Source organism: Jaculus jaculus, chromosome 14, assembly GCF_020740685.1.
Source record: "Jaculus jaculus isolate mJacJac1 chromosome 14, mJacJac1.mat.Y.cur, whole genome shotgun sequence".
Classification (NCBI taxonomy): domain Eukaryota; kingdom Metazoa; phylum Chordata; class Mammalia; order Rodentia; family Dipodidae; genus Jaculus; species Jaculus jaculus.
Genome location: NC_059115.1, coordinates 19,067,397 through 19,093,755, shown reverse-complemented (window position 1 = coordinate 19,093,755; position 26,359 = coordinate 19,067,397). Strand labels below are relative to the sequence as shown.

The 26,359-nt window shown below is 46.8% G+C and overlaps 2 protein-coding genes across 3 annotated transcripts; one reads left to right on the top strand and one right to left on the bottom strand.

The window, feature by feature from the left end:
* Nucleotides 1–433: 433 nt before the first annotated feature.
* Emc10 (ER membrane protein complex subunit 10) lies at nucleotides 434–5,882 on the bottom strand. 2 transcript variants are annotated; one of them, XM_004672556.2, is made up of 8 exons: nucleotides 5,702–5,882; nucleotides 4,430–4,502; nucleotides 3,546–3,655; nucleotides 2,707–2,811; nucleotides 2,179–2,360; nucleotides 1,998–2,091; nucleotides 1,257–1,343; nucleotides 434–1,089 (listed from the first exon to the last, which is right to left on the bottom strand). In XM_004672556.2, exons 1-7 carry the CDS (start codon nucleotides 5,813–5,815, stop codon nucleotides 1,257–1,259), a joined length of 765 nt encoding a protein of 254 aa, XP_004672613.2. In that variant the 5' UTR covers nucleotides 5,816–5,882; the 3' UTR covers nucleotides 434–1,089. The 2 variants fall into 2 exon arrangements, with proteins under 2 accessions (XP_004672613.2, XP_004672612.2); XM_004672555.2 differs by lacking the exon at nucleotides 1,257–1,343 and having other exon boundaries at nucleotides 5,702–5,879.
* Fam71e1 (family with sequence similarity 71 member E1) lies at nucleotides 5,871–26,359 on the top strand. Its single transcript, XM_045133960.1, has 5 exons — nucleotides 5,871–6,195; nucleotides 6,345–6,445; nucleotides 7,169–7,299; nucleotides 22,463–22,706; nucleotides 26,213–26,359. Exons 1-5 carry the CDS (start codon nucleotides 6,111–6,113, stop codon nucleotides 26,267–26,269), a joined length of 618 nt encoding a protein of 205 aa, XP_044989895.1. The 5' UTR covers nucleotides 5,871–6,110; the 3' UTR covers nucleotides 26,270–26,359.

Sequence of the window (26,359 nt, the reverse complement as noted above, 5' to 3'; positions counted from 1 at the left end):
ATCTGCACCCAAAAGACCTAGGAAAGCCAATCAGGGCAGGTGAGGCTGAGTAAGCACTGAGAAGGTCAGGTTCAGTATGTTGGTTGGTGTTCTAACACAGGGCCTCATTACCTAGGCCAGGCCCGTAATTACACACGCCTGCCAGCATATCCACCAGTGTGCTCTCAGAGTGCTGGCTTCAAATGCAGTCTTTGGGGTGAAGAACAGAAGACTCTCCCAGCTGTGTCTGGTACCAGGAGGGACACTGACTTGCAGTGACACGCCTCCTTGCACAGTGACACGCCTCCTTGCACTGTTCTGAGGGTGCTTCCTCTCCCAGAAGCCTCAATCTGCCCCAACCATTCAACTGTCTCACATCCCAAGGAAATCAACCATGCAACAGCCAGATGCAAAGAACCACCAAGGACTATTTAGTACCACAGAAAGCAGTGAGTGAGTTAAATGGCAGCCATCTGAGGAGCAGTTTAATCAGTGGCCACACAACACAGCTGAGCTTTACTTTCTCGTGTTCCCAAAGTCTATAGTAAGTGCCCAGCAAATCAACACAGCCTGCGTGGCATAGCTGTGCCATAAATCAACAGTTGTGTACAGCTGCTAGAAATGCAGTCACTATAGAGTAGTAGACATAGACAGATGGGGACTAACAGCTGAGCCCATGATCCTCTCCTGATGCCACAATTGGAGTGGGCTGCTCGGGCCCAGAAGCTAGAGCGCGCCTGGCAAGGTGGGATAGGAGGGGGCAGGACACTAACACCAGGGCAAGGGGAGCCAGTGGGTCTGAGGGGAGCTTAGGGGAAGTGCACCCCCCATTCTGGCACTCCTGGGCTAACAGGAACAGAGGGAGGGCCTTCTGGGAGATGCAGCCTTCCACCCTAATGGGATGGGGGGACTGGAGGGGTCTGGCAACTCCTTCTTGAGATGGCCAAGGATGACATGAGGGGTGTCTGGGTGGCAGGGAGTCCCTGGTGAGAGGACAGCTGCTCACCGGCCACTACCCCCACCCCCACCTCCGCCTCCACCTTGGCCTCCAGCAGCATCTGGTGCTCCGGACATCATGAGGAACAGGACAACTGGAATGATGTACATCCACTGCCAGACAGATGGACAGAGAGACAGAAGAGAGGGAAGTAAGTGTGGGCGAGGCTCTGCCCAAGTGGGGCCACGTGAGGGAGGGCCCCAGGTCCCCTATTATCACTACAGGCAGGGGCAGGGCCACGGGGTTGGAGGGGTGAGGTGGGTGGGGGCTGGGTCCTCACTCAGGCCTCCATTGGTGGCAGCGCAGGCCCCGGGGCAGCAGGACGCAGGGCTGTGAGCAACACGGCCCCCCCCAGGATGAGATGCCACTGGGGAGGGAGGAGGGAGCAGTCAGCAAGCTCCTTGGGTTAGGAAGGGTGGGCAAACAAGGGCTGAGCCTTGCTGGGCCTCAGTTTCCCTGAGTGGCTGTTTAAACTATCTAGACAATCCTATACTAAGGCCCCTAAGTACAAGTGCCTGGCTCAGTAGGCTCCGTGAGCCCAGGCCTCAACACCCTCCCACTTCACCCTTGAGCCATGCTAGCTTTGCTGGGCCCTTACCTTGTTGGGCCTGGGCCTGACACAGGTCTCCAGCCATGAGGGACAGAGGACTCCTCAAGAAGGGCTTGCCCTTCCTCGTCCCTGGCCTCAAGCTCAGGTAAGCTTTGGGCCTGTATAGACTTGCTCCTGGCTGGAAGGCCCATTCCACACTTGTACCCTGAGCCCCACCCCCTCCCCCGGGTCCACCCCAGGGGCACCTCCTAGACCCTGGCCTCTGGGTCCATGCTTTTCCCTCCTACTGAGCATGCTCTGAGGCTTCCTGCCCTCACTGGCTACCCTAAACACTGGCACAGCTCCTTGGGCCACCCAGCCTCAGATCTTTCCATGAGCTGACACACAGATGGGGTCCACACCTGCAGCCACCTGCCAGAGGGGCATGCTCACCACCTGCCCAGGAGGAGGGGGCCAGACAGCTGCACTCACATATTTGGCAAAGAAGGACTTCTGTTCCTGGGGGTTCTTGGCCTTCTGGGCCTGTTCCATCTCCAGACGCTCGATGAAGGCCGCTGTCTCGGGGCTGGGCACATGGAGAGAACCTGAGCTGAGGCAGCCAGAAAAGGCACTAGAGCCTCCCTCCCTACCATGGTCTCCATCCAGTGCTCACCCCGGGGCCGTGCCCGGTGGCCTCAGCTGCACTGAGGTGTTGAATAGTTCCAGGTCCACATCTTCTACTTCATGACCCCTGCAGCCACCAGGGTGCGTCACCACCGACACGCCCACCACATTGCCAGCCACATCTACGTGCAGGGTCAGCTGGTCTGAGAGATGTGACTCCACCAGGGAACACTATGGAGAGCAGAAATAAGGATGCCTGGGTCTCTGCTACCCTCCACATGAGTCCAAACTCAACAATCTCCCCACACAGAAGCCCATGGGCGGAACCCAGGCTCGAGATCCTCAGGCAAAGCCACAGAAGAGTCCTCTTGGCCTCTGCCCAGAGAGGTGCTCTATGAATGTGAGAGATATTGGTGCATGTAGAAATAAGGCAGGGCGTGGTGGCGCATGCCTTTAATCCCAACACTTGGGAGGCAGAGGTAGAAGGATCACCATGAGTTTGAGGCCACCCTGAGACTACACAGAGAAATAAGGCAGACAGGGTAGCAAAGGAGTAATGTCCTGGTCACTGACTCACCGCAGGGACAAAGGAAGACACATAGCCACCAGCTGCTAGGTCATCAGTGGACCCAGATCGCCTTGGAACCCGGACCCGATACAGGCCATTCAGGGCAGCCACATCCTGGGGGTGTGCAAAGGAGGCCCATGAGAGAGAGGATGCTGACCCCGCCCCCACCCAGTTTCAGGCAAAACAAGCCTCACCCAGTCTCATTCTCCCAGGATCTCACAACCTCTGGCCAATGCAGGTCTGCCCAGGACTCTTCTTATGGGGGCAGCCTGGCTAACATTGAGACCAGACCAGTGGGCCACTTTGCCTACAGAGCCAGCTCAGCAACACAGTGAGTCTGAAGACATGCTCTGAGCCTGGATCTAGCCACACCCAATCAGCTGCACTTAGACCCGAGGTGACAGCAGTAGGGTTCTTATGAGAATAGCAAGGACAGGGAATCAAACAGGTGCCAGGCAGAAGCAGGCCAGGTGGATCCCACACTGCCCTCTTTCATGGGGAAGGCTGGGGTGGGAGACAGAAGTGGGATCGAAATACACTGGCTTCCTTGAGCTAAGCCTGGACCGGGAGGAAGCTGTGGCAGTGACAGAACAAGCCTCCTGTCTAGTCATGGCTCTTTGGAAGTTCTCCCCACAGGCAGGGAGAGTGCCTCAATGGACTACTGGGGGGTGGCTCCATACCAGGCACCAAGGCTAACCAAAGTGCCATTCAGTCTCATTTTTGCTAAAGTCCTAACCTTCAAGAGTTCCAACTCCTGTGGCAGCCACAGGGATAGGACGGGCTCAAACTCTGCCTGGACCTGGAGAGATGTCTATAGGCTCACCCACTCCTCCAGGTTCCCACCTCACCCGAAGTCGGCCTCGCTCCTCCTCACTGAGTTGCCGCTGAGACAGGGACAAGGTGCCATCCTGCTGGCTCCAGAGCAGTGAACCGCGCTTCCGGAAGTTGGCACTGTCATCTGTGGGGAGCCAGGCCCACCCCGTCACACTCTTCAACACTAGCAGGGGCCAAGCGACTTGCATGCAAGCCTTAGCCTGGCCTCCACCTCGTAATAGGTGGCTTCTTCACCCTGAGCCCACTTCCTGCTCTGGACAGCCCTCTACCGCCCAAGGCTGCCCTGAGGTCCACCCCTGTCTTACCAGGCGACCCTGGGAGTTCATAACCTGTATGTGCTGACCAAGGTCAGATTTTAACAAGTGCCCTCAAGGCCACTAGGAAGCCCTGGGCGGGGCTGAGCTGGCTCTGAGCCTACTGGCCTCTGCCACTTTCGCCAGTTTAGCTAGGTGGTCCTTGGGGCTGTCCCAAGCTCTGCCATTCCCTGACTGATTGGTGTCAGCTCTGCTGCAAAATGGGGCGAATGCTTACCTCTGCTGCCTCACATGATATAACACAGGGAAAACATGACACCACTAAGGCAAGGCATGTGTCAAAGGTCAGAGAAGTCTACTCTGACACCATCACTTCAGCCTGACCAGGTATGGAAGCAAATAAATAAATAAATAAATAAGCAAATGAATTTGTATAGGCTCATACATGTCTATGAATATCTATATCATTTCCAGTACCAGGGGTGCAGCCCAGATTTTTGGGCATGCTAGGCCAAAAAATATATACCACTGAATCAAACCCCCCAGCCAAGTTTAGGGGGCATTTAAAGGCAATGTTTCTCTTCAGCCATATCCTCCTCACTGGACCCCAGGTACAGGCCAAGTGTAGGACATGCTAGACTTACCAATCTCAAATGAGTGCTCCAGCAGCAGTGCCACGGTGCCACAGCCCTCACCCTCGCGGCCATCTGCCCCCACCTGTAGAAAGACAGGAGCCCCAGTGAGGACCACTCAGTGCTGGGAAGGGCAGGACACATAAGTCCCTCGACAGACTGGGGGACTGGAGGGAGAATCTTGTCTGCATGGTCACATCCAAGTATAGATGTCTTTGCTCATTCCACTGGTGCCCGCCCACTCATGAATATTCATAAACTGGACTCCCCATTAAGAAAGTCCTACCAACATGCTTAAGTTATCCCCACCTGACTTTCTTTCCCTCTCTTTGGCCTGCCTCCACTTCTCACCATAAACATTCTTGAGTTCACTGGAACTGGATTACTTCGCTTGTTAACATCCATATGTCCTCATTCTCTTTTTTAAAAAAATTTTTTTTTGTTGCTTTTTACTTACTTGAGAAAAAGAGAGAGGGAGGGAGAGAATGAACACACCACGGCCTCCACCACTGCAAACTCCAGTCACCATGGGCATCTGGCTTATGTGGGTCCTGAGGAATCGAACCCAGGTCCTTTGGCTTTGCAGACAAAGTGCCTTAACCTCTAAGCCATCTCTTCATCCCTAGTTCTCATTTTTTTTTTGTTTTTGTTTTTGTTTTGTGAGGTAGGGTCTCACTGTAGCCCAGGCTGTCCTGGAATTCACTATGGAGTCTCAGGGTGGCCTCGAACTCACAATCCTCCCACCTCTGCCTCCCGAGTGCTGGGATTAAAGGCGTGCGCCACCACGCCCGGCTCAACCTAGTTCTCATTTTTGTTAAAGTTCCAACGATCAAGAGTTCTAACCTCGTCCAGTACATCCTAGAGCCTACGGTTTTTCTCTTTTTGGTGTGTTAGGACAGGGTGTCATGAGTTGCCCAGGCTGGCCTGAAACTTCCGATCCTCCCTGCCTCTGACAACCAAGTCCTAGGATTACAGATGACCGACTTTATTTTTTGGTTTGAGACAGGGTTTTCTATAAAGCCAGGGCTGTCCCTGAAGTAGCGAGTCACACGCCACAGCTTCACCAGGGCAGACATGACAAACCCTCCTCATGCATATTCAGAACTACGACTCCGCCCCCGGCCCTGGGAACCACCCCGCGGGCGTCTCGTTTTAAATGTCCAGACTTCGGATTGGTCCGTCCTACAGGGCACATCCTTATGAATATGCACGACGGGGACCGGTCACCTCTAAACCCACCCATCGACCTTGACTTCCGCCGGCCGCGAACCAGTGAGCACTCACCCCCCGCGAGGCGGCTCCGGCACGGCAGTTGCTGCCCCGGGCCCGACTGGGAGCCGCTGCGGCCATCAGCAGAATCACGAGCAGCCGGGTAGTCCCGGCGCCGGCCGCCGCCATGCCCCAAGCCTCTTCCCCCCAGCTAAGAGGCTGATATTGAGCCAGGCGCCGCGGAGCACGCTGGGAAGCCGCGTGCTGACGCGCATGCGCCCACGGACCGGTGCCCAGGGCCCTCTGCCCGGAACAAAATGGCGGCCATTTCTGCATCCGGGTCTCTAGGGCCCGCCCATCGGGTGTCACCTTGCGGCCCGCGCTGTCTGTGACGTAGACACAACGTCACAGTGCCCGAGGTCCCGCCCCCAGTTTTCCTTCCTTTGCTCCTCGGTCCGCTGCCCACAGGAGGCGGGGCATTGCGATGGGGCCGGGCGTCGTGATGATGTGCGAGCGCGAACGTCGGCCTGCCCTTGGCAGAGTTGAGGCACAGCCCGGCGGGATGGCAGGTGAGAGACCCGGCCCGGTGAGGGGACCCCGGGAGACCCGGCCGGCAATGCGGACGTCTCTATGCTCCCGAAGCTCAGCTCAGGGCTGCCGGGCCGAGCCTGCTGAGACTGATCCCGAGCTTCGCCCTCCACACTTCCCCTGGTTGCAGCCTTGCCCCCCCGCCGCCCCGGCCGGCTCCAACGTCACCTCCTGAGCGGCGAGTTCGACCAGCTGCGGGACTTCCCCATCTTTGAGAGCAATTTCGTGCAGGTGCGCAGTCCCCCGCCCGTTCCCGGTGGGGGAACCCTGCGGCCACTCTGTGGCTGCTCCCCACGATCACCTTCGTGGAATCAGCCTACATGGGAGCCCACGCATCCATTATCTCCAGCCCTTTAGCTTTTCTGTGCCCTCGGTTTTCTAACTCAGATTCCCGGACTCCACATACATTGATTCTTGTCCCCAGCCCCTCACTGTGGATTCTAAACAGGAGCTCTACCTCTGAGCCACGTCCCCAGCCCCTCACTGTGGATTCTAGGTAGGAAGGAGCTCTGCCTCTGAGCCACGACCCCAGCCCTCACTGTGGATTCTAGACAGGAGCTCTACCCCTGAGCCACGCCCCCAGCCCTCACTGTGGATTCTAGACAGGAGCTCTACCTCTGAGCCACGCCCCAGCCCTCACTGTGGATTCTAGACAGGAGCTCTACCCCTGAGCCACGCCCCCAGCCCTCACTGTGGATTGTAGACAGGAGCTCTACCCCTGAGCCACGCCCCCAGCCCTCACTGTGGATTCTAGACAGGAGCTCTGCCTCTGAGCCACGCCCCCAGCCCTCACTGTGGATTCTAGACAGGAGCTCTACCTCTGAGCCACTCTCTGTCCTCCCTCTGCTCCCCACCATTGTCCAATTTGATATTCAAATCCCCTCCCAAGACTCTTGACCTCTATCCCCTGCCCAGTTCTGCCCTACATCTTTCTTGTCTTCAACGTTGCCCTAGGTTACCCGGCTTGGGGAAGTCGCCAACAAGGTCACCATGGGGGTGGCAGCCTCCAGCCCAGCCCTAGAGCTCCCAGACCTACTGCTGCTGGCTGGTCCAGACAAGGAGAATGGATGCCTCCAGCTTCTCGGGTGACTGCCCCGCTGAGCCCAGACCTCCTCTCTTCATTCTGGTACCCACGCCTCAGGAATCAGGATCATGGGTGGTTGCCAACCCTGTCCACCAAATGTTATAGCAGGAATAGTCCTTAGGGGGCAGAAGGCATGGACAGGAGGGGGTCACAATGGGGACATTTCCATGGTGCTTACCACATGCCAAGAGCCCCTGGGGCCATGCCGCCAATCTCAAGCTTTCATCACACTCAAGCCTTCATCACACATGCCATCACATCAGGCCCACCATATCAGAGCCTGCAGTTCTCAAGTTTATGTCCCCTATTCCCTTATGCCTGGTTGGATCTTTATGATCGATTGATTTTCTGATGTAGTGTCTCACTCTAGTCCAGGCTGACCTGCAAGTCACTATGTAATCTCAGGGTAGTCTTGAACTCACAGAGCTCCTCCTGCCTTTGCCTCCTGAGCACTGGGATTAAAGGCGTGTGCCACCATGCCCAATATTGTTGTTATTATTTTTTATTTATTTATTTTTGGTTTTTCGAGGTAGGGTTTGCTCTAGCCCAGGCTGATCTGAAATTCATTATGTAGTCTCAGGGCAGCCTGGAACTTATGACGATTCTCCCACCTCTGCCTCCCAAGGGCTGGGATTAAAAAGTAACATACACAGGAGAGAGTAAATACTATAAGGTATAAAACTTTTAAGCACAAAATATCCTTTTCTATCCAGGTTCCCATCCCCAGAGGAAAACATTTTCAGACATTTACATTTACATTTACCTTCACTTTCTCCATCCCATTTCAGTTTATGAAAGAGAGAGGGAAAAACTAAGGAGGGGCAAGGCCTGATGATACATACCTGTCATCACAGCTACTTGGAAGGCTGAGGTAGGAGGGTGAAAAATTCAAGGGCAACCTAGGCTACAGGAGACCTGTCTGAAAAACAAAGGGCTGGAGAGATGGATTAATTGTTAAGGTACTTGCCTGTGAAGCCTAAGGACCCATATTCGACTCCCCGAATCCCACATAAGCCAGATGCACAAGGTGATGCATGTGCAAGGTTGCACATGTGCACAAATTGGCGCACACATCTGGAGTTCAATTACAGTAGCTGGAAGTCTTGGTGCACCAGTTCTCTCCCCCTCCCTCCCTCCCTTCCTTCTCTCTCTCTCTCCTTCCCTCCCCTTCATAAAAAAGGCCAGTCTGTTGGGTTTGCCTCAGAACAAAACAAAAAACAGCACTGAGACTGGACATGGTGGCAAAAGCCTCTAATCCTACTTTCAAGAAGATAAAGCAGGGTTAGAGATACAGCTTAGCATTTAAGGGGCTTGCCTGCAAAACCAAAGGACCCAGGTTTGATTTCCCCAGTACCCACATAAAGCCAGATACACAAGGTGGTGCACGTGTCTGGAGTTTATTTGCTGTGACTAGAGGCCCTGGCATGCCCATTTTCTCTCTCCCTCCCTCCCTCCCTCCCTCTTTCTCTCTCATAAATAAAATGTTTTAAAAATAGAAGAAATAACTTCTTTAAAAAAGAAGCTAGCGGGGCGTGGTGGTGCATGCCTTTAATCCCAGCACTCGGGAGGCAGAGGTAGGAGGATCGCCATGAATTCAAGGCCACCCTGAGACTACATAGTGAATTCCAGGTCAGCCTGGGCTAGAGTGAGACCCTACCTCAAAAAACCAAAAAAATAAAATAAAATAAAAAATAAAAAAGAAGCTAAAGCAGGTGGATTGTTCCAAGCTCCAGGCCAGCCTGGGTTACCTAGTGCAAGCCAGCCATGACATGCTTGTCATCCCAGTGCTTGGGAAGTGGAGGTAGGAGGATCAGGAGTTCCAGGCCAGTCCCAGTTAAGTAACGCTGTCTGCAAACAAGGACCGGGGAGATGGCTGAGTTGGTAAAGCGCTTGAGGCACAGTATGGGGACCTCGGCTCAGAGATCCAAAGTAAATGTTGGACAAGTGTGGGAGCTCCCCTGTAATCCCAGTGCCCTGGAAATGGAGACAAGGAACCCCTCAGACAAGCTGGCTAGCTCGACTAGCTGAATTGGAGAGCTTGACCAAAACCAACAAATTTGGGGCAGCTGGAGAGATGGCTTAGCAGTTAAGGTGCTTGCCTGTGAAGCCTAAGGTCTCATATTCAACTCTGCAGGTTCCACATAAGCCAGATGCACAAGATGACACAAGCATACGACGTTGCACACGCTCACAAGGGAACACATGCATCTGGAGTTTGATTGCAGTGGCTGGAGGCCCTGCTGATTCCCCCCACACCCCGCCCCCTTTCTCTCTCTCTCTTAAAAAATAGCCAGTCAGTTGGGTTTGTCTCAAAAAAAAAAAAAAAAAAAAACCAGCACAGAGACCTCAGGTTTCTCCTGGACACATTAGTCAAGCTTTCTCACACACTGGGAACATCCTTAGCAAGGCTGCCTTCCCACAGCCTGGGCTCAAATTCTGCCTTCATTTCTTCTCTGGCTTTGACCAAACTCCTTGCCTACCTGTGCCTCAGCTTACTTGCCTGGAATATGGGGTTGAGAGACAGCCCTCCTCCCACATGTTTATAGAACATAGCAACACATAAATGTCTCCAGTTACTCTGGCACTTAGAGAATGTTCACACATCATCCACTAAAGAACACTGAGTCTGGTCCAGTGACCTGGGGCCACAGTCTGTGGAGCTGTAGACATCTGTGTAAGTATGTGCACAAGTGAGGGGGCTGGGGTCACATCACTCACCAGAGGCAGGGACAAAGGGGCTGTGGTCATCAATCCTGGAAGAGCTGGATTCCACCTGTGTTGGGTAGCCTGGACCATGTTGCTTGCTCTCTGAGGACCATTTTCTCTTCTTCCTTGTTGGACTTGGAATCTGGCTAAAGGCCTAAGCAATTCCTCTATGCACATATGGTTCTAGCATCTGCTAGCCAAAGCTCCCTGTTCTAGGGAGACAGGCCCAAATCTTTCAGAGAATTCACATTCTATGGAGAAGGTAGACAACAATGTGTTTATATGGGATAAGTTCAGGGTTGGGGGGAGGGTTCGGCAAAGGTGGGTGTGATTATAAATCAGTCAGGGACCTCTCCAAGCAGGGGCTTCCTGAGAAAGATAAATCTGGAGACAGTTTCAGGTAGGAGGAACACTTTGCAAAGGTCCAGGTGTAGGATGGAACCTGATGTGTTTCCCAGGGTGGCTAGAGGTGTAGAAGGGGCAGAGAGGTAACCAAAGATCAGATCCTGAAGGGTCTAATGTTAACCCAGAATTCACAAGAATAAAGACCACCACCAACAAATTGTGGGCAAATTGAAGCAAGCTTTTAATTGTGTACAATAGAGCCAGTCCAGTGGCTGCCCCCCTAAGACAGGGTGTAAAGAGCAGCCCTGAGGCAGCTTCTCATCTCTTTTTATAGGGTGAAATCAGAAATCACAAGGTAGGGGGTTATCAGAGGCAAGCAGGCATGGTGACAGAAGCAGACAAGCTGTTATGGTTAAACTACTTCCCAGAACATTATGAATAAACAATCCTGGGAACAGTAACCAGGGAACAATTTGTGACCCCAGCTCAGACATTGAAACTTAGTCATCATATCAAAATAGCTCTTGCTGTTAAAATGGAGACAGATTGGCTCTTCATTCCCCTCTTTTCTTATGTATCCCTGTCAAGTCTCTGATAGGGGGTTTCTAAGTCCATTGGCTGTACTGGTTGATAATATTTACGAACAGCAAGTATTTTAGTACTTTCTATCCGTCTGGATGCAAAATTAGCTGTGTCCTGGAGAATACATGGCCCAATTGTTATGGCAAGTAAGACAAGGAATAAAGGTCTCATTGCAGCTGAGGTGAGAGTAGTTAACCAGAGGGACCAATTGAACAAAGACTGATACCAGTTCCCTCTTTGGGATTCCTTCAGCTACTGACAGAGATAAGTTCAGCTTCTTAGCAGTTAACTCTTATAGTGACTTTACATTTCTCTTCCCAGTCATAATCCCTTATATTCTAACACGTTCTTTTTTTTAACCAGGCACAGTGTACATCATGTCCATTTTTTAAAATTATTGATTTCCTCAAGCTTCTGCTATGCGTAGACTAGTCAGCTTCCAGAGTGACTAGAGCAGGGCTGTAGTCTCCTTGTCAGGGGCAGGTGTCCTCTGGAGCTTGACTTGGAGGGAACGGGAACCCCTTGGGTTCCGGGTAATCTGTTAGCTGCTACAGTCAGCTGAAGACACTGTCCTCTTGACTCTGGTGTGATGAATCTATACCCCATGGCTGAGGGGTATGGGCCCAATTCCCTGAGGGAATGTGGATCCCCTTGTGTTACAAATTTTAAGGGAGTACCATTGATGGCAAGTGAATCTGGTTTGCCTCTATAAATTTGAGCAAAGAGACAGCTTTAACAACCAGGACCACCCACATCAGCAAGTACAAACAGCTAGAACTCTAAGTTGCCTTTACATGTTAGGATGAGGGTCTGCGATCTGTCCTTAGTGATATCCCTCCTTTAATAATACATATGAAGGAGAGATTGGATTAATACAAATCAGTAACTATCAGGTGAACATAACCAGTGAGGACAATTTTTGGAATTTTTATTTAAAGGCAACAGTGGCTGACTAACAGGGCCAGGCAGAAGGCATGAGGTAATGTTAGAGTTCAGTATTGTAAGCCAGCACAGACAGGTACACTTATTAGTTTGAGTCTTTGGTTATATTGTAATGTTTTGTAGTTATATTTTCTTACTGGGTGATTAAGACCATGCAGGCTGCCAAAATTAACTATACATATTTTGAAGGTTAATAATAGTGCTGTAGGAGAGACATTTTGGGACCTATGAGGAGTTCTATGAAAAAGTAAATACATAAAAATTACCCTAGCCTTTAATTTTTTTTAAGAGAAAGAAAACACATTAAGAAAAGCTAGATAATTGGGCTGGAGAGATGGCTTAGTGGTTAAGCGCTTGCCAGTGAAGCCTAAGGACCCCGGTTTGAGGCTTGACTCCCCAGGACTCACGTTAGTCAGATGTACAAGGGGGTGCACGCATCTAGAGTTCATTTGTAGTGGCTGGAGGCCCTGGATCACCCATTCTCTATCTATATCTGCCTGCCTGCCTCTCTCTGTCTCTCTCTCACTTGTCTGTCACTCTCAAATAAATAAATAATTTTTTTAAAAAAAGAAAGAAACCGGGCGTGGTGGCACACGCCTTTAATCCCAGCACTCGGGAGGCAGAGGTAGGAGGATTGCCATGAGTTCAAGGCCACCCTGAGACTACATAGTTAATTCCAGGCCAGCCTGGACCAGAGTGAGACCCTACCTCGAAAAACAAAAAACAAAAACAAAAAAAAAAAAAGAAAGAAAGAAAAGCTAGATAATTTTCAAAGTTTTTTCTCCCCAGTGAGCTGACTGGTCAAAAATATCATTAAGCAAGTGAAACATAAAATCTAAGAGTTTTCAGTTTCTTTTATATTCTGTTATTATTGATTGGCTCAGCTGAATAGTTTTGCTTATTGGTAGCCAAACATCATGGACTTTGTATAAACCAGATTACAATATTCTGATATATGGAAAAGTATGATATTGACAAAAAGTACAGTTCACACATTTAAGGCACATGAGGCTACAGAGAGTAAACTATGAACAAAAGATCTACTAACAGAATTCAAAATAAAAAGGAAATCTATATTATGTAGTAACATTTTTGGCTTAAATATGAAGACATGAAAAACTTTATTTTTAAAGCTCATAAGAACAGGATACATATATATATTATATATGATACATATTATATATTAAATATACATAATATATATATATATACATATTATATATTAGGAGGAGATATAGTACTTTTTAAAGCTTAGTAAGATGTCCACCCAATCTATAAGTTAGTTTCTGAAGTTAATTCAGCTCTAATATACCTAAAGAATAGAGGAACTTGTCTAAACTGCTATGACCTAATGAAAAAGGAGAAAAGTCTTGTGAAAAAGAGAAGGAATGGCCATGCCAAGGCCATTTGTTATTGCAAACAATCTCCAAATGCATGCTCCACTATGTGTACCTGGCTTTGTAAACATGAACCTTTAACTGTTCAGCCAGAAAGAAATATTTTTAATCTCCTCCAAATTATTATTTTTTTTTTTTTTGAAGTAGGGTTTCACTCTAGTCCAGACTGACCAGGAATTCACTATTATAGTCTCAGGACGGCCTCGAACTCATGGTGATCCTCCTACCTCTGCCTCCTGAGTGCTGGGATTAAAGGCATGCACCATCGCACCCAGCCTCTAAATTAATTTCCCAACCATTATCATGATCAGATTAACATCAATGATTTAAGTTTTACGTTTACAACCTGAATACCGTAACAACTTGCCACCAGCCACGGCCATCCGTTTTTAGTCTGATGTAAGCCCTAGGCTAATAGTTATTTTATAGCTCAAGAAGTCTATAATCTGTTCAAGTACTTTAAGATTTAATCAACTTTGTCTTTAATTTTCTCTTTAAGTTTATTCATGTCTACATTTACTAATTTTACTCTAACATCTATGTAACCACTTTGTAACAATCTTTCTCATCAAACATTTAATATCCAACATTTAAAGTTTTCTCTCCACTTTATTTTTTTAGTCATTTAGTCATAAAAACATTTAGTTTTTTTTATCTTATAATTACCAACAAAAGCTTTTATTGTCTTCACCATAAGACTTTTAATATGACCATTTGGTTTTTTTCCTCAAAAGGCTTTTTGAGTTAGTTCTTTATAGAAGAGTAGATCCGATTTGATTTATTTTATTTACCCAGAATATCCTGAAACATATTTTTTTAAATATGAAAGGAGATTTGAACATCATTAGAATTTTTTTGTTTTGGTTTTGGTTTTGTGAGGTAGGGTCTCATTATAGCTCAGGATGACCTGGAATTCACTATGTATTCTCAGGGCAGCCTTGAACTCACAGCAGTCATCCTACCTCTGCCTCCCAAGTACTGGGATTAAAGACATGTGCCACCATGCCTAGCTATATTATTAGAAATTTTCTGAAAAACTCATTACTCAGTACGTCTAACTTAAACTTAAATCTTGAGGCCATTGTCTTTTAGTAGTCCCATAGAAGCATAGAAAGATAAAACTTTAAAACAGTTGTAAATTTCTTATAAGAAGTCCCCATCTGTTTGTAGTAATTTGGGACTCACCCATCATCATTGAGGCCAGGATTCTGAGATTCCCTGTGCCTTCAGCCCCCACTGGCTCTGCAAGACAGGAAAGCTAAGAGCCATCAGGGATTCTTCTAGGGACAGCATAAACTCCAGAGAAGTCTGTGTCTTGTCTTTCTGTCCAACAGTGAGTCTTGTGTGTTAGGCTACTCCTCTTACTCCCAGGGCCACCTGATCATCTGCAGATCAAGCCCTCCAGAGGAAAGTACTAGGTGACACATTGCAGGTGCCTGTTCATGTATAGTTCCCTACTTTTATCTTTGTTATGGAGAATTGCCCCAGCCACAGCATGTGAGAGCAAGATGGCTTTCCCTCAGGTTCTAGGATCTGCCTGGGATTAGCCCAGAACTTAACTGTATTTTTTCTTTTTGTTTTTATTGACAACTTCCATGGTAATTCCCTCCCCCCACCACCACTTTCCCCTTTGAAACTCCAATCTCCATTATATCCCCTCTTCAGTCTCTCTTTTATTTTAATGTCATGATCTTTTCCTCCTATTATGATGGTCTTGTGTAGGTAGTGTCAGGCACTGTGAGGTCATGGATATCCAGGCCATTTAGTGTCTGGAGGAGCACATTGTAAGGAGTCATACCCTTCCTTTGGCTCTTACATTCTTTCCTCCACCTCTTCTGCAATGTACTCTGAGCCTTGGAAGGTGTGATAGAGATATTGCAGTGCTGAGCACTCTGTCACTTCTTAGCACCATGGTGCTTTCTGAGTGATCCCAAGGTCACTGCCATCTGAAAAGAGAAGGTTCTCTAACTAAAAGTGAGAGTAGCATTAATATATGGGTGTGAACATTAAGAGAAGTGCTTACTGGGCAGTTTGGTGAGCATAGTATATACATTTAGCCAGAACCAGCAGACGTTATTCCCCTAGTGTTCATGACTACCCCTGTTGTAGGTTTTCAATATCAGGCATGTATTCCCTTCCATAGAGTGGGCCGCCAGTCAAATTAGAGAGCAATTGATTTCCCCCATAACATATGTACCACTATTGCACTCATTGGCTCACTTGGCCTGCCTGGCCAAATAAAAGGCTTTCAGTGTCCACTATTGAGTATCTTTACTGGGGAATTCTCTCTCTCCCATTGAACTGCATGCAGGGTAGCTTTATCCAGCTTTCTGTCACCTGGTCTACATGGAGGAGGTTTTCAGCTCAGTTCCAGCAGGGTTTTTCAGTGACCTTGAAGCCCAATCATGGGGAGTCTTCAGCAATAGGGCCTTACCATCTACTCCTGGTGGGAAACCAAGGGCCTCCACAATGGCCTGTAATCTTTTGGGGGCACCAAGGACCTCCCTGGTCAATAACTCACTGGAAGGTGTCCCATCCCTGGCACTGAAAATTTTCTAGTAACAATCCATGGCTCCTGAGTATTCTATTGTCTAAAAAAGTATGTTTCCATATGACTTATTTATATCCTCTTAGATTTTGATTAGCCCTCCCTCCACCTTTCCTTCACTCAATCTCTTTCCCTGACCTCACTTAGGCCTTTTCACTCCCATTATATACATATACAATAACATCCTACTAAGTCCCCACTCCTTCCCTTTCTATTTCCTTTATATCTCCTTTCTAGCTTACTAACCTCAGCTACTGAGTTTTCTTCTTACTCACATAGAAGTCCAATCATTTGTAGCTAGGATCCACATATGAGAGAAAACATGTGACATGTGGCTTTCTGGGCATGAGTTACCTCACTAAATATAATCCTTTCCAGATCCATTTTCCTGCAAACTTCATAACTTCATTTTTCTTTACTGTTGAGTAGAACCCCATTGTGTAAATGAGCCACATCTTAATATAGGCACTTAAAGCTATAAATTTCCCTCTTAGGACCGCCTTCATTGTGTCCCAAAGGTTTTCATATGTTGTGTTCTCATTATCATTTGACTCTATGAATATTTTTATTTACTTCTTAATTTCTTCATTGACCCATTCATCATTTAGTAGTGTCTTGTTTAGTTTCCATGATTTGATGTATGATCTATAGCTTTTCTTGCTATTGATTTGTAGTTTGATCCCACTGTGGTCAGACAGAGTACAAGGAATTATTTCACTTTTCCTGTATTTGTTAAGATTTGCTTTGTGTCCTAATATATGGTCTATTTTAGAAAATGTTCCATGTGCTGCTGAAAAAAAAAGTGTATTCTGCAGCATTTGTATGATATGGCCTGTGAATATCTATTAGGTCCATTTGTTCTATGACCTCATTTAACTCAGATGCATCTCTGTTTATTTTTTGCTGGGATGACCCGTCACTTGATGAGAGTGGGGTGTTGAAGTCACCCAGTACAAGTGTGTGTGGTGTTGTCTGTGACCTTAGTTCTAATAGCATTTGTTTGATGAAGTTGGGAGTCCCCCTGTTAGGTGCATATATGTATAGTATTGTAATGACCTCCTGTTGGAGTGTGCCTTTAAGCAATATAAAGTGACCTTCCTTATCTTTCTAACTAATGTTGGACTGAAATCTACCTTGTCAGATATTAGGATAGCAACCCCTGCTTGTCTTCTATGCCTGTTTGCTTGAAAGACCATTTTCCAACCTTTCACCCTAAGATACTGTCCATCCTTTGTAGAAAAGTGAGTTTCTTGGAGGCAACAAATTGAAGGATCCTGCTTTTTAACCCAGTCTTCAAATTCATGTCTTTTGGTTGGGGCATTGAGGACATTGATGTTAAGAGTTATTATTGAAAGGTGTGTTTTTATTTTTACCATTTTTCTTGTTTTGTAGTTCTTCCAGTTTTAACTTTGCTCTTTTGTATTAACTACTATGTGAGTGTTGTTTGTTCTTTCCAGGTTCCTTCTATGTGTGCTTTTCTTTCTTTTCAGCATGGAGGATCCTGTCAAGTATTTTCTATAGAGCTGGTTTTCTCTTCACATATTCTTTCAGCCTGCTTTTGTTGTGAAATGTCTTTATTTGTCCATGTATTTGAATGGGTAGCTTTGCAGGATAAAGTAACCTTGGTTGACAGTTGTTATCTTTCAGAACTTGGAATACATCATTCCAAGCCCTCTCTGGATTTTAAAGTTTGTGTTGAATAATCTGCTGCTATCCTGATGGGCTTGCTTTTATATGTGACTAGATTTTTCTCTCTAACTGCTTTCAATATATTTTCTTTGGCTTGTATGTTTGGTAGTTTAATTATGATATGGTGAGGAGAGTTTATTTTCTGGTTTTGTCTGTTTGGTGTTCTAAAGGCTTCCTGTATCTGCATTGGCATGTCTTTCCCAGCTTGGGGAAAGTTTTCTTCTATGGTTTTATTGAAAATGGCTATTATGCCTTTGGAGTGAAATTCTTCTACTATACCCTGAATTCTTATGTTTGATCTTTTCATAGTGTCCTGAATATCTTGAAATTCCCATTCATACTTTCCTATTAGTTTGTCTTTCTCGTTGTTGGACTGTATTAAATCTGCCACCTGGTCTTATAGTTTAGATAATCTGTCCTCTCCTTCATCCATTCTACTGGTGAGATCTTCTACAGAGTTGTTTTTTTTTTTTTTTTTTATTGCACTGACTGTGTTCTTCAATGCTAGTATTTATTTATTATTTTATTTATTTATTTGTTTTGGTTTTCTGAGGTAGGGTCTCACTGTAGTTCAGTCTGACCTGCAGTTCACTATGTAGTTTCAGGACGGCCTCAAACTCAAGGTGATCCTCCTACCTTGCCTCCCAAGTGCTGGGATTAAAGGTGTGCACCGCCATGCCCACATTGCTAGTATTTCTGACTCGTTTTTCTTTATTATTTCTATTTCCTTATTTATGTCTTGTATTTACCTCCTTATTTCATTAAATTGGTTTCCTGTGTCTTCTTTGATTCCTTTGATTTCCTCTTCCACTCCTTTGATTTCCTCTTTGATTTCTTTGAACTTATTTATAATCATTCTCTTGAAATCTTTCTCAGGCATTTCCTCTAAATCTGTCTCACTGGAGGTCATTTCTGATGTACTAGTACTTTTTGGGGATTTCTATTGTCTTGACTTTTTGTGTTTCTTGTGTTATAATGTAGAGATTTTTGTATCTTAGATTAATTTAATGCTTGGATTTTCTAATTATCTGCAGTATTATTAGAAGTATCAATTAATCTGATGTTGTAGATCTTCAGGGTAGAAGCTTAAGGTGCTAAGTTTGGCTCTTAAGACTCTCAGAGTAACCACAAAAGTGACCCTAGGGATTGGGTTTGCCTGTTATGAGAGTATTCAAGTAGGCTGGGCGGAACAAAATATGGGCAAATTCTAAAATTTAACTAAACACTGTACACATTCAATGGAAAGCACATGGTATTTATGCAAGAGTAGGTATTATGACAAACAGATCCTCTAACAAAGTCACAGTCCCTGAGGATGTGCATTGCCCCACACCCTTAATCCTGTCAACTGTGAGACTAAGATTTCTGATCTGTAGAGGGTTCCAAGTCAGCTTGTGATCAAGTGAGACCCTTCCCCAATGAACAACAGAAGAGGAAACAAAGGCACTATAAATCAGGAAGCAATCACAAGCCCAAAATATTTAAGAATGGCTAGTCCAACCATTCATCAGATTTAACATATACCCTGACAGGGAAGGTGCAATTAGCACTTCTGATTCAAGCCTATATACCAGGCTTATTTGGTGGGTACTGACCTGATGTAATCCCAGTTACCTTTTGAGATAGTTTGGGTCTCAACTATGCTGCACACCCACTTGGGTCCCTCTTTGCTGGGCTGTGGGCTCAGGTAGCCTGGCTGGGTCGCTGAATCGCTGTTCTGATAGCCTGTACCTGGTGCTATGTAGATGAGCTCCCTTCCCCAGGTCTCTGGTGCTTGTTGGTGCTTGTGCTGATGGTGGGGGAGGGGAGGCTGTGGATGGTGGCTGAAGTTCTGTCACTGGACCTCACTATCCTCTTCCTCATGAGCCACTCCGTTGGTCCCTGCCATCCTCCCTTCACGTTTCTTGAGTTTTTTTTTTTTAATTTAATTTATTAGTTTTCTTTTCAGCAAATACAGGCAGTTTGGTACCATTGTTTAGGCTCATCTATGATCTACCCCCTCCCATTGGACCCTCCTTGTTGATGTAAATGGGTTGTGCATTGTGGAGTTAGCCCACAGTTATTGGTATGATAAATGTCTCTGCAAATCTTGACCCAACATGTGACTCTGACATTCTTTCCGCCCCCTCTTCCGCAAAATTTCCCTGAGCCATGTTGGGTTCATTTTTGGTCTGCTTCAGTGCTGAGGTGTTGGGGGCCTCTGAGGCTCTGGCTCTCTGATTTGGTAGGAGTTGATTTTTCTCTGCGTTGGTCTCCTTCCCCTTTGTGCTGGTATCCGGTTCACAGGAAAACATCACCCTTGCTTGTTTTGCCAATTGTCCTTAGTTTCAGTTGGGCCCCTTTTGAGGTATGTTGGGGCAGCTTTCTCCTTAGGATCTGCATCTATCTTTCTTTCCCCAGTATCTGGAGTGCAGCTAGGTGGTCGCCATCTTGGCCGGAAGTAGTTTCTTGAGTTTTTGAGGAGGCCAGTGTGAGTGAAAAATCTCCTCACCTGGCTTTTCCTGCAGCTCAGGCTGAGCCTTGCTGCTGTGCTATGAAGACCTGGTGCCACCACTTTGGGAGCTGATTCTGCCTGCTTCTATGATCTCTAGACACTCTGAATCTCTCCTACTTCTCTGCTGCAGTTGACCATTTCTTATAAACACCTCACCTGTTAGTAAAAGAGTGTATATTGCTGGGTTTTTGTTGTTATTGTTTTGGTTTTTTTTTTGGGGGGGGGCGGGCTTTTTCTCCCATAGGCTGCTTTGGTGTGGTTCCTACACTGTCATCTTAACCAGAAGTAGAACTTAACTATTTTTTATCTACTTTTTGCCCCTGGGGAGCACAGTGGGACAGCATAATTTCCTCCCCCCCCCCCCTTTATCCCTTAAAATTGCAGGGATAGTTTGGACTTTCCTCAGGGTTATAAGGCAGCTTTCTGATCTTTTCATTTCATAACTTTTTAAGAGTAAGAGAATCTTGTATTTTTTTCTGCCTTTGATTTTAATTATTTTCAGTATTCCTTCTGGTGAACACTCAACAGTAAAAGTTGGCCAAGCAGTCTAGGACAGTGGGCTTGGTGCAGGACATCCCCCACAATGAATTTCCCATTATCATTCTGCAGCCTTAAGGCTGTAAGCCACACATACATTCATATATGCACACATTCATTTCAAATGGACTTTTCATATAGACTCCAGACAGATTTTCCCACACATACATTCATTCATTTAGAAGTTATGTATCCCATTTTAAATTCCTATTTTATTTATAATTCTGGAGAACAAAACTAAATCTTGAAATTCAAGTATGATTTCAGATTTTATATTCATGATTTTCCAAACCAAAACTTGGTTAGTCTCAAACCGAATTTTTAATTTCCAATTTTCATTTTACCTGGGGGTGGGGGGTGTCAGGTTGTCCATGTCACCCAAGGACAACCTGTGACTTGATAAACAGTTCCTAGGAGGATCCACAAAAGTTAAGCACAAAAGGACAAAACAACAGAAGGACAAGACATAAAAGAACAAGCAAAAGACAAAGGACGGACAATAACGAAATGATATATGGGCCCAAATATCAGAACCAAGTAGACAATGCGACGTCTCTCTACTAGAATCAGGACCAAGTGGACAATGTGGGCTCCGCAGATGTCCTGAACCAGGTGGGCAGTGCAATGATTTGCAATTGTCCTGGACAGGAGTGTGAATGTGCCTCGTCAGACACCTCTCTGTTCTTAGAAGGGATCCCACCAGAACCAGAACCAGATGTCAGAAGGAAACACCCTACTATGACTAACCCTTTGCTGGTTTCATTTTTGGGTGTGTGGCCATTCATCCCAGCTGCCTGTGGAACAGACGGTGTGTCCCAGGACCTTGAAACATCTTCAAGGTATGCACCCCCTGGGAGCAACACGTCAGCCCCAGAGGCTCAGAGAAAAGGGTCTGGCTTCTGAATTTGGGCTAGGGTCTCAATCTTGCTGGGGCCTCCATTATATTAACCTAGAATTCATGAGACTAAAGATCACTAACCACAAATTATGGCCAAATTGAAGCAGTTTTTTGTCTGTTTATTTTGGTTTTTCAAGATAGGGTCTTACTCTGGCCCAGGATTCACTATGTAGTCTCAGGGTGGCCTTGAACTCATGGCAATCCCCCTACCTCTGCACCCGAGTTCTGGGATTAAAGGCGTGCACCACCACACCAGGCCTTGAAGCAAGTTTTTAATGGTATACAATAGAGCCAGTCCAGCGGTTGCCTCCCTAAGGCTGGGTGCAATGAGCATCCCTGAGTTAGCTTCTTAGGCTCTTTTTATAAGGCAAAACCATAAAAATCATGGTGTAGGGGGTTTTCAGAGGCAAGCAAGCATGGTGACAGAAGCTGACCAGCTATTACAATTAAACTGCTTCCTGGAATGGTATGAATGTACAATCCTGGGACTGGTAACCAGGGAACAATTTGTGGCCCCAGCTCAAACATAGAAATTTTGAGAAGCAGAAACTTAACTTAGTCATTATCTCAAAATGGCTCTTGCTGTTATAATGGAGTCAGGTTGGCTCTTCATCTAGTAGCAGTCCTGGAGCCAAGCTACAACATTGTTAAGCAGAAACAAACCACAGGTCGTCTGTGTGGCTCCAGAGATGGGAGAGGAAGAGTTACAACTCAGCAATTTGTGGTTACCTTTGGAAGGTAGGACTAATAAAATAGGAAGATGTGAGGAAGATGAATTAGGGTCGATTCCAGAGCAGTGGATGGAAAAAGAACAAGAGGAGTAGGCCCCTGAAGCCAAGAGACAGCAGAACTTTACTGGAGAATCAGATGGTGCATTGGAGTAGGGGGTTCAGGATAGGATCCCCAGAAATGAGGTGATTTGTGTCTCGAGGAAGAAGTGGACTTAAGATGCCATGAAAGGCCACTGAGGGGTGGGGAGGAGCTGGCCTGAGCAGCCCTGTGTCTCCCTCTACCCCACCACCCCAGGCTGTTCCCCTTGCAGTATGTGAAGCTCTTTGTGCATGATGAAAACCGCCAACAGCTCAAGGTCAAGTTCACAACAGGCCGCGCCTTTTACCTGCAGCTGCGGGCACACCCGGAGAGCCGAGAGTCCGAGTTTGGCCAGTGGGTGCGGCTGCTGTACCGCCTGCGCTTTGGCTCAGCCGGCAGGGACGTGCCCTTCACGCATGAAGACTTGACACCATGCGACAGCGAGGAGCACACTGAAGAGGTGAGGGCAGGCGGGAGGAGGGCCTGGGAGGGAATAGGGAAGAGTGAGAGTTTGGGCTCTGGAGAAATGATTGGGTTGAGCCAGGTAGGTGGTCTGGGAGCTGGACCTGTGGGTCTGAGGAAGATGACCCCCCCCATTGAAAGTGGTGAGGTTCATGGAGGAGTCTGGAGTGCTAACATTCCTATCCAAGGTGGCTGTAGATTTCTCTTTGTTTTTTCTTTTCTCTCTCTTTTTTAAAAATTATTGGCAACTTTCATAATTATAAACAATAAACCATGATAATTCCCACCCCCCACACACACTTTGCCCTTTACAACTCCATTCTCTATCATATCCCTTTCTCCTCTCAGTCTCTCTTTTATTTTGATGTCATTATCTTTTCCTTCTGTTATACTGGTGTTGTGTAGATAGTGCCAGGCACTGAGAGGTCATGGGTATCCAGGCCATTTTGAGTGTGGAAGAGTGCTTTGTAAGAAATCCTACCCTTCTGGCTCTTACATTCTTCCCTTCACCTCTTCCACAATGGACTCACCTGAGCCTTGGAAGGTGTGATAGAGATGTTTCAGTGATGAGCGCTCCTCTGTTACTTCTTCTCAGCACTGTAGTGTCTTTTGAGTCATCCAAGAAAAGAAAAGAGAAGCTTCTCTAACCAAAAGTGAGAATAGCATTAACATATGGTATGAACAATTAAGAAAAGTGCTTACCTGGCAGTTTGGTAAGCATAATATATGTATTTAACCAGACACCAGCAGGCATTACACCCCTAGGGCTCATAACTTCCCCTGTCATAGGTTTTCAGCATCAGGCATGTATTCTCTCCTGTTGAACAGGCCTCCAGTCCAATTAGAGAGTGGTTGGTTTCCCCCATAATAGACATGCCACTAAATTGCACCCATTGGTCATTTGGCCTGGCTGGCCAAACTTAAGGCTTGCAGTGTCCACTGTTGTTTATCTCCACTGACGACTGTTGTCTCTCCCATGGAGCTGCATGCAACATGGCTTTTTCCAGGTTTCTGTCAGCTGTTCTACAGGGAAGAGGCTTTCAGTTCAGTTCTAGCAAGATTTCTCAGTGACCTTGCAGCCTAAGCATGTGGAGTCTTCAGCAGTAGTGTCTTATGATCTCTTCCTGGTTAGGAACTGTGGTGGTTTGAATAGATAGCCCCCAATATATTCAGTTTTTTATTTGTTTGTAGTTTGCATCTACAGCCACCTGGCTGGAGGCAGTGTCACTGGGTGGATCTTAAGGTGTGGTAGTGGGTTTCAGATTTCAATCTAAAGATACGCAAAGTGTGCCTAGCTGGAGTTCCTGAAGTGTGCTTTTTGGCTTTTGGCTTGTGCTTCTCTTGCTCTGCTTGGTCCTGTGAAGGCAGGGCAGCTTCCTCTGCCATTAGGGAACTTTCCCTGGATCTGTAAGCTTCAGTAAATATCCCTTCCTCCCTAATCGTGCCTGGTCTGGAAGTTCATCTCAGCACACCTGAAGCTATCTGCTACAGGAACCAAGAGGATAAGCAATGGCCTATAATGTTTTGGGGGCATCAGGGACCTCCCTGGCCAATAACTCACTGGAAGGTATCCCATCCCTGGCACTGAAAATCTTCTAGTCAATCTATGGCTTCTGAGTGTTCCATTGTCCAAAAAAAGTAGGTTTTTATATGACTTATTCATACCCTCTTAGATTTTGATTAGTCCTTCCCCCACCCTTCTTTATTCAATCTCTTCCCCTGATGCCACTTAGGCCTTTCCACCCCCAGTAACCTGTTTTTCTACTTTCATATGTGCAATACCATCCCCTTAAGCCTTCCCCTCTCTTCCCTCCCTTACAGCCCCTTTTTGAAAGGTTTCTGGCCTCTGCTACTGAGTTTTATTCCAACTCACATGGAAGTCCAAACATTTGCAGCTAATGTCCACATATGACAGAGAACATGTGGCGCTTGGCTTTCTGGGCCTGGGTTACCTCACTTGGTATAATCCTTTCCAGGTCCATCCATTTCCCTGCAAATTTCATAACTTCAATTTTCTTTACTGCTGAGTAGAACTCCATTGTATAAATGTACCACAGCTTCATTATCCACTCATCAGTTGAAGGACTTCTAGGCTGGTTCCATTTCCTGGCTATTGTGAATAGAGCGGCAGTAAACATGGTTCAGCAAGTATCTCTAAGGTAGTGAGACAAGGCCTTAGGGTATATGCCTAGGAATGGTATTGCTGGGTCATATGGTAAATCTATTTTTAGCTGTCCCAGTAACATCCACCTGATTTTCACAATGGCGGTACCAGATTACATTCCCATCATCTTTTTTCTTTTTTTCCCCCCACAAGTCAGGGTCTCCCTCCAGCCTAGGCTGACCTGGTGCTCACTCTAGCTCAGGATGGCCTTGAACTCATGGCAATTCATCTACCTCAGCCTCCCTGGTGCTGGGATTAAAAGTATGGGCCACCATACCTGACTAGCTGTAGGGTTGTTTTTTTTTTTTAATATTTATTTTACTTCTTTCAGAGAGAGAGGAAGAGGCAGATAGAATGGGCTTGCCAGGGCCTCTAGCCACTGCAAACAAAATCCAGACACATGTGCCACCTTGTGCATCTGGCTTATGTGGGTACTAGGGAATTGAACCTGGATCCTTAGGCTTCACAGTCAAGTGCCTGATCTGCTAAGTCATCTCACCAGCCTGAGCTGTAGATTTTTTATTTATTTATTTTTTAGAGAAAGAGAGAGAAATAGAATTGGCACACCAGGGCCTCAGCCTCTGCAATCGAACTCCAGCTGCTTGCGCCACCTAGTGTGTATGTGTGACCTTGCACTTGTGCCACCTTTGTGCATCTGCTTATGTGGGATCTGAACAGAGATTGAACATGGGTCCTTAGGCTTCACAGACAAGTGCCTTGACCACTAACCCATCTCTCCAGCCCTTAATGTTTTTTTTTTTTTAATATTTTTTGTTCATTTTTTATTTATTTATTTGAGAGTGACAGACAGAAAGAAAGACAGATAGAGGGAGAGAGAGAGAATGGGCGCGCCAGGGCTTCCAGCCACTGCAAACGAACTCCAGACGCGTGCGCCCCCTTGTGCATCTGGCTAACGTGGGACCTGGAGAACCGAGCCTCGAACCGGGGTCCTTAGGCTTCATAGGCAAGCGCTTAACCGCTAAGCCATCTCTCCAGCCCCCCCTTAATGTTTTTTAAAAATATATTTGTTTATTTGGGAGGGTAGAAAGAACATGGGCTCTCCAGGGCCTTCTGCCACTGCAAATGAACTCCAGATGCATGTGCTACCTTGTACGTCTTGGCTTTACCTGGTTGCTGGGGAATTGAACTTGGTAAGCCATCTCTCCAGCCAACCCCCATGGCATAGATTTTCTAATGGGAGAACATTCCCTCCTCAGCCTCTGCATTTGACTTCCAGTGTGAGATGAGGAGGAAGCAGTTTTGGAAGGTGGGACTTCCTTCTAGGAAGTCCGACTGGCTACCACAGGCCAGGCCTCTGAGACCCTTTCTCTCCCACTTAGTTTCAAGACATGGAGGCAAGACTTGACCCACTGATTTCTGAACTCTGGGGACTCTGACTCGGACAAGATCTTCCAAGTACCAAGGGACCAGAGATCCAAAGCACATGAGCTATTAACATTAATAAAGATGGGGCTCTTGTGAACAAA

What these genes read in the sequence shown, in the direction of transcription:
- Emc10 (XM_004672555.2), bottom strand. Translation starts at nt 5,815, where the DNA reads ATGGCGGCGGCCGGCGCCGGGACTACCCGGCTGCTCGTGATTCTGCTG. An exon ending in GGAGCACTCATTTGAGATTG is followed by an intron (nt 3,656 to 4,429) that starts GTAAGTCTAGCA and finishes GGCTCCCCACAG; the next exon opens with ATGACAGTGCCAACTTCCGG. An exon ending in AGGAGCGAGGCCGACTTCGG is followed by an intron (nt 2,812 to 3,545) that starts GTGAGGTGGGAA and finishes GCACACCCCCAG; the next exon opens with GATGTGGCTGCCCTGAATGG.
- Fam71e1 (XM_045133960.1), top strand. Translation starts at nt 6,111, where the DNA reads ATGGGGCCGGGCGTCGTGATGATGTGCGAGCGCGAACGTCGGCCTGCC. An exon ending in ACAGCCCGGCGGGATGGCAG is followed by an intron (nt 6,196 to 6,344) that starts GTGAGAGACCCG and finishes CCCTGGTTGCAG; the next exon opens with CCTTGCCCCCCCGCCGCCCC. An exon ending in TTGAGAGCAATTTCGTGCAG is followed by an intron (nt 6,446 to 7,168) that starts GTGCGCAGTCCC and finishes ACGTTGCCCTAG; the next exon opens with GTTACCCGGCTTGGGGAAGT.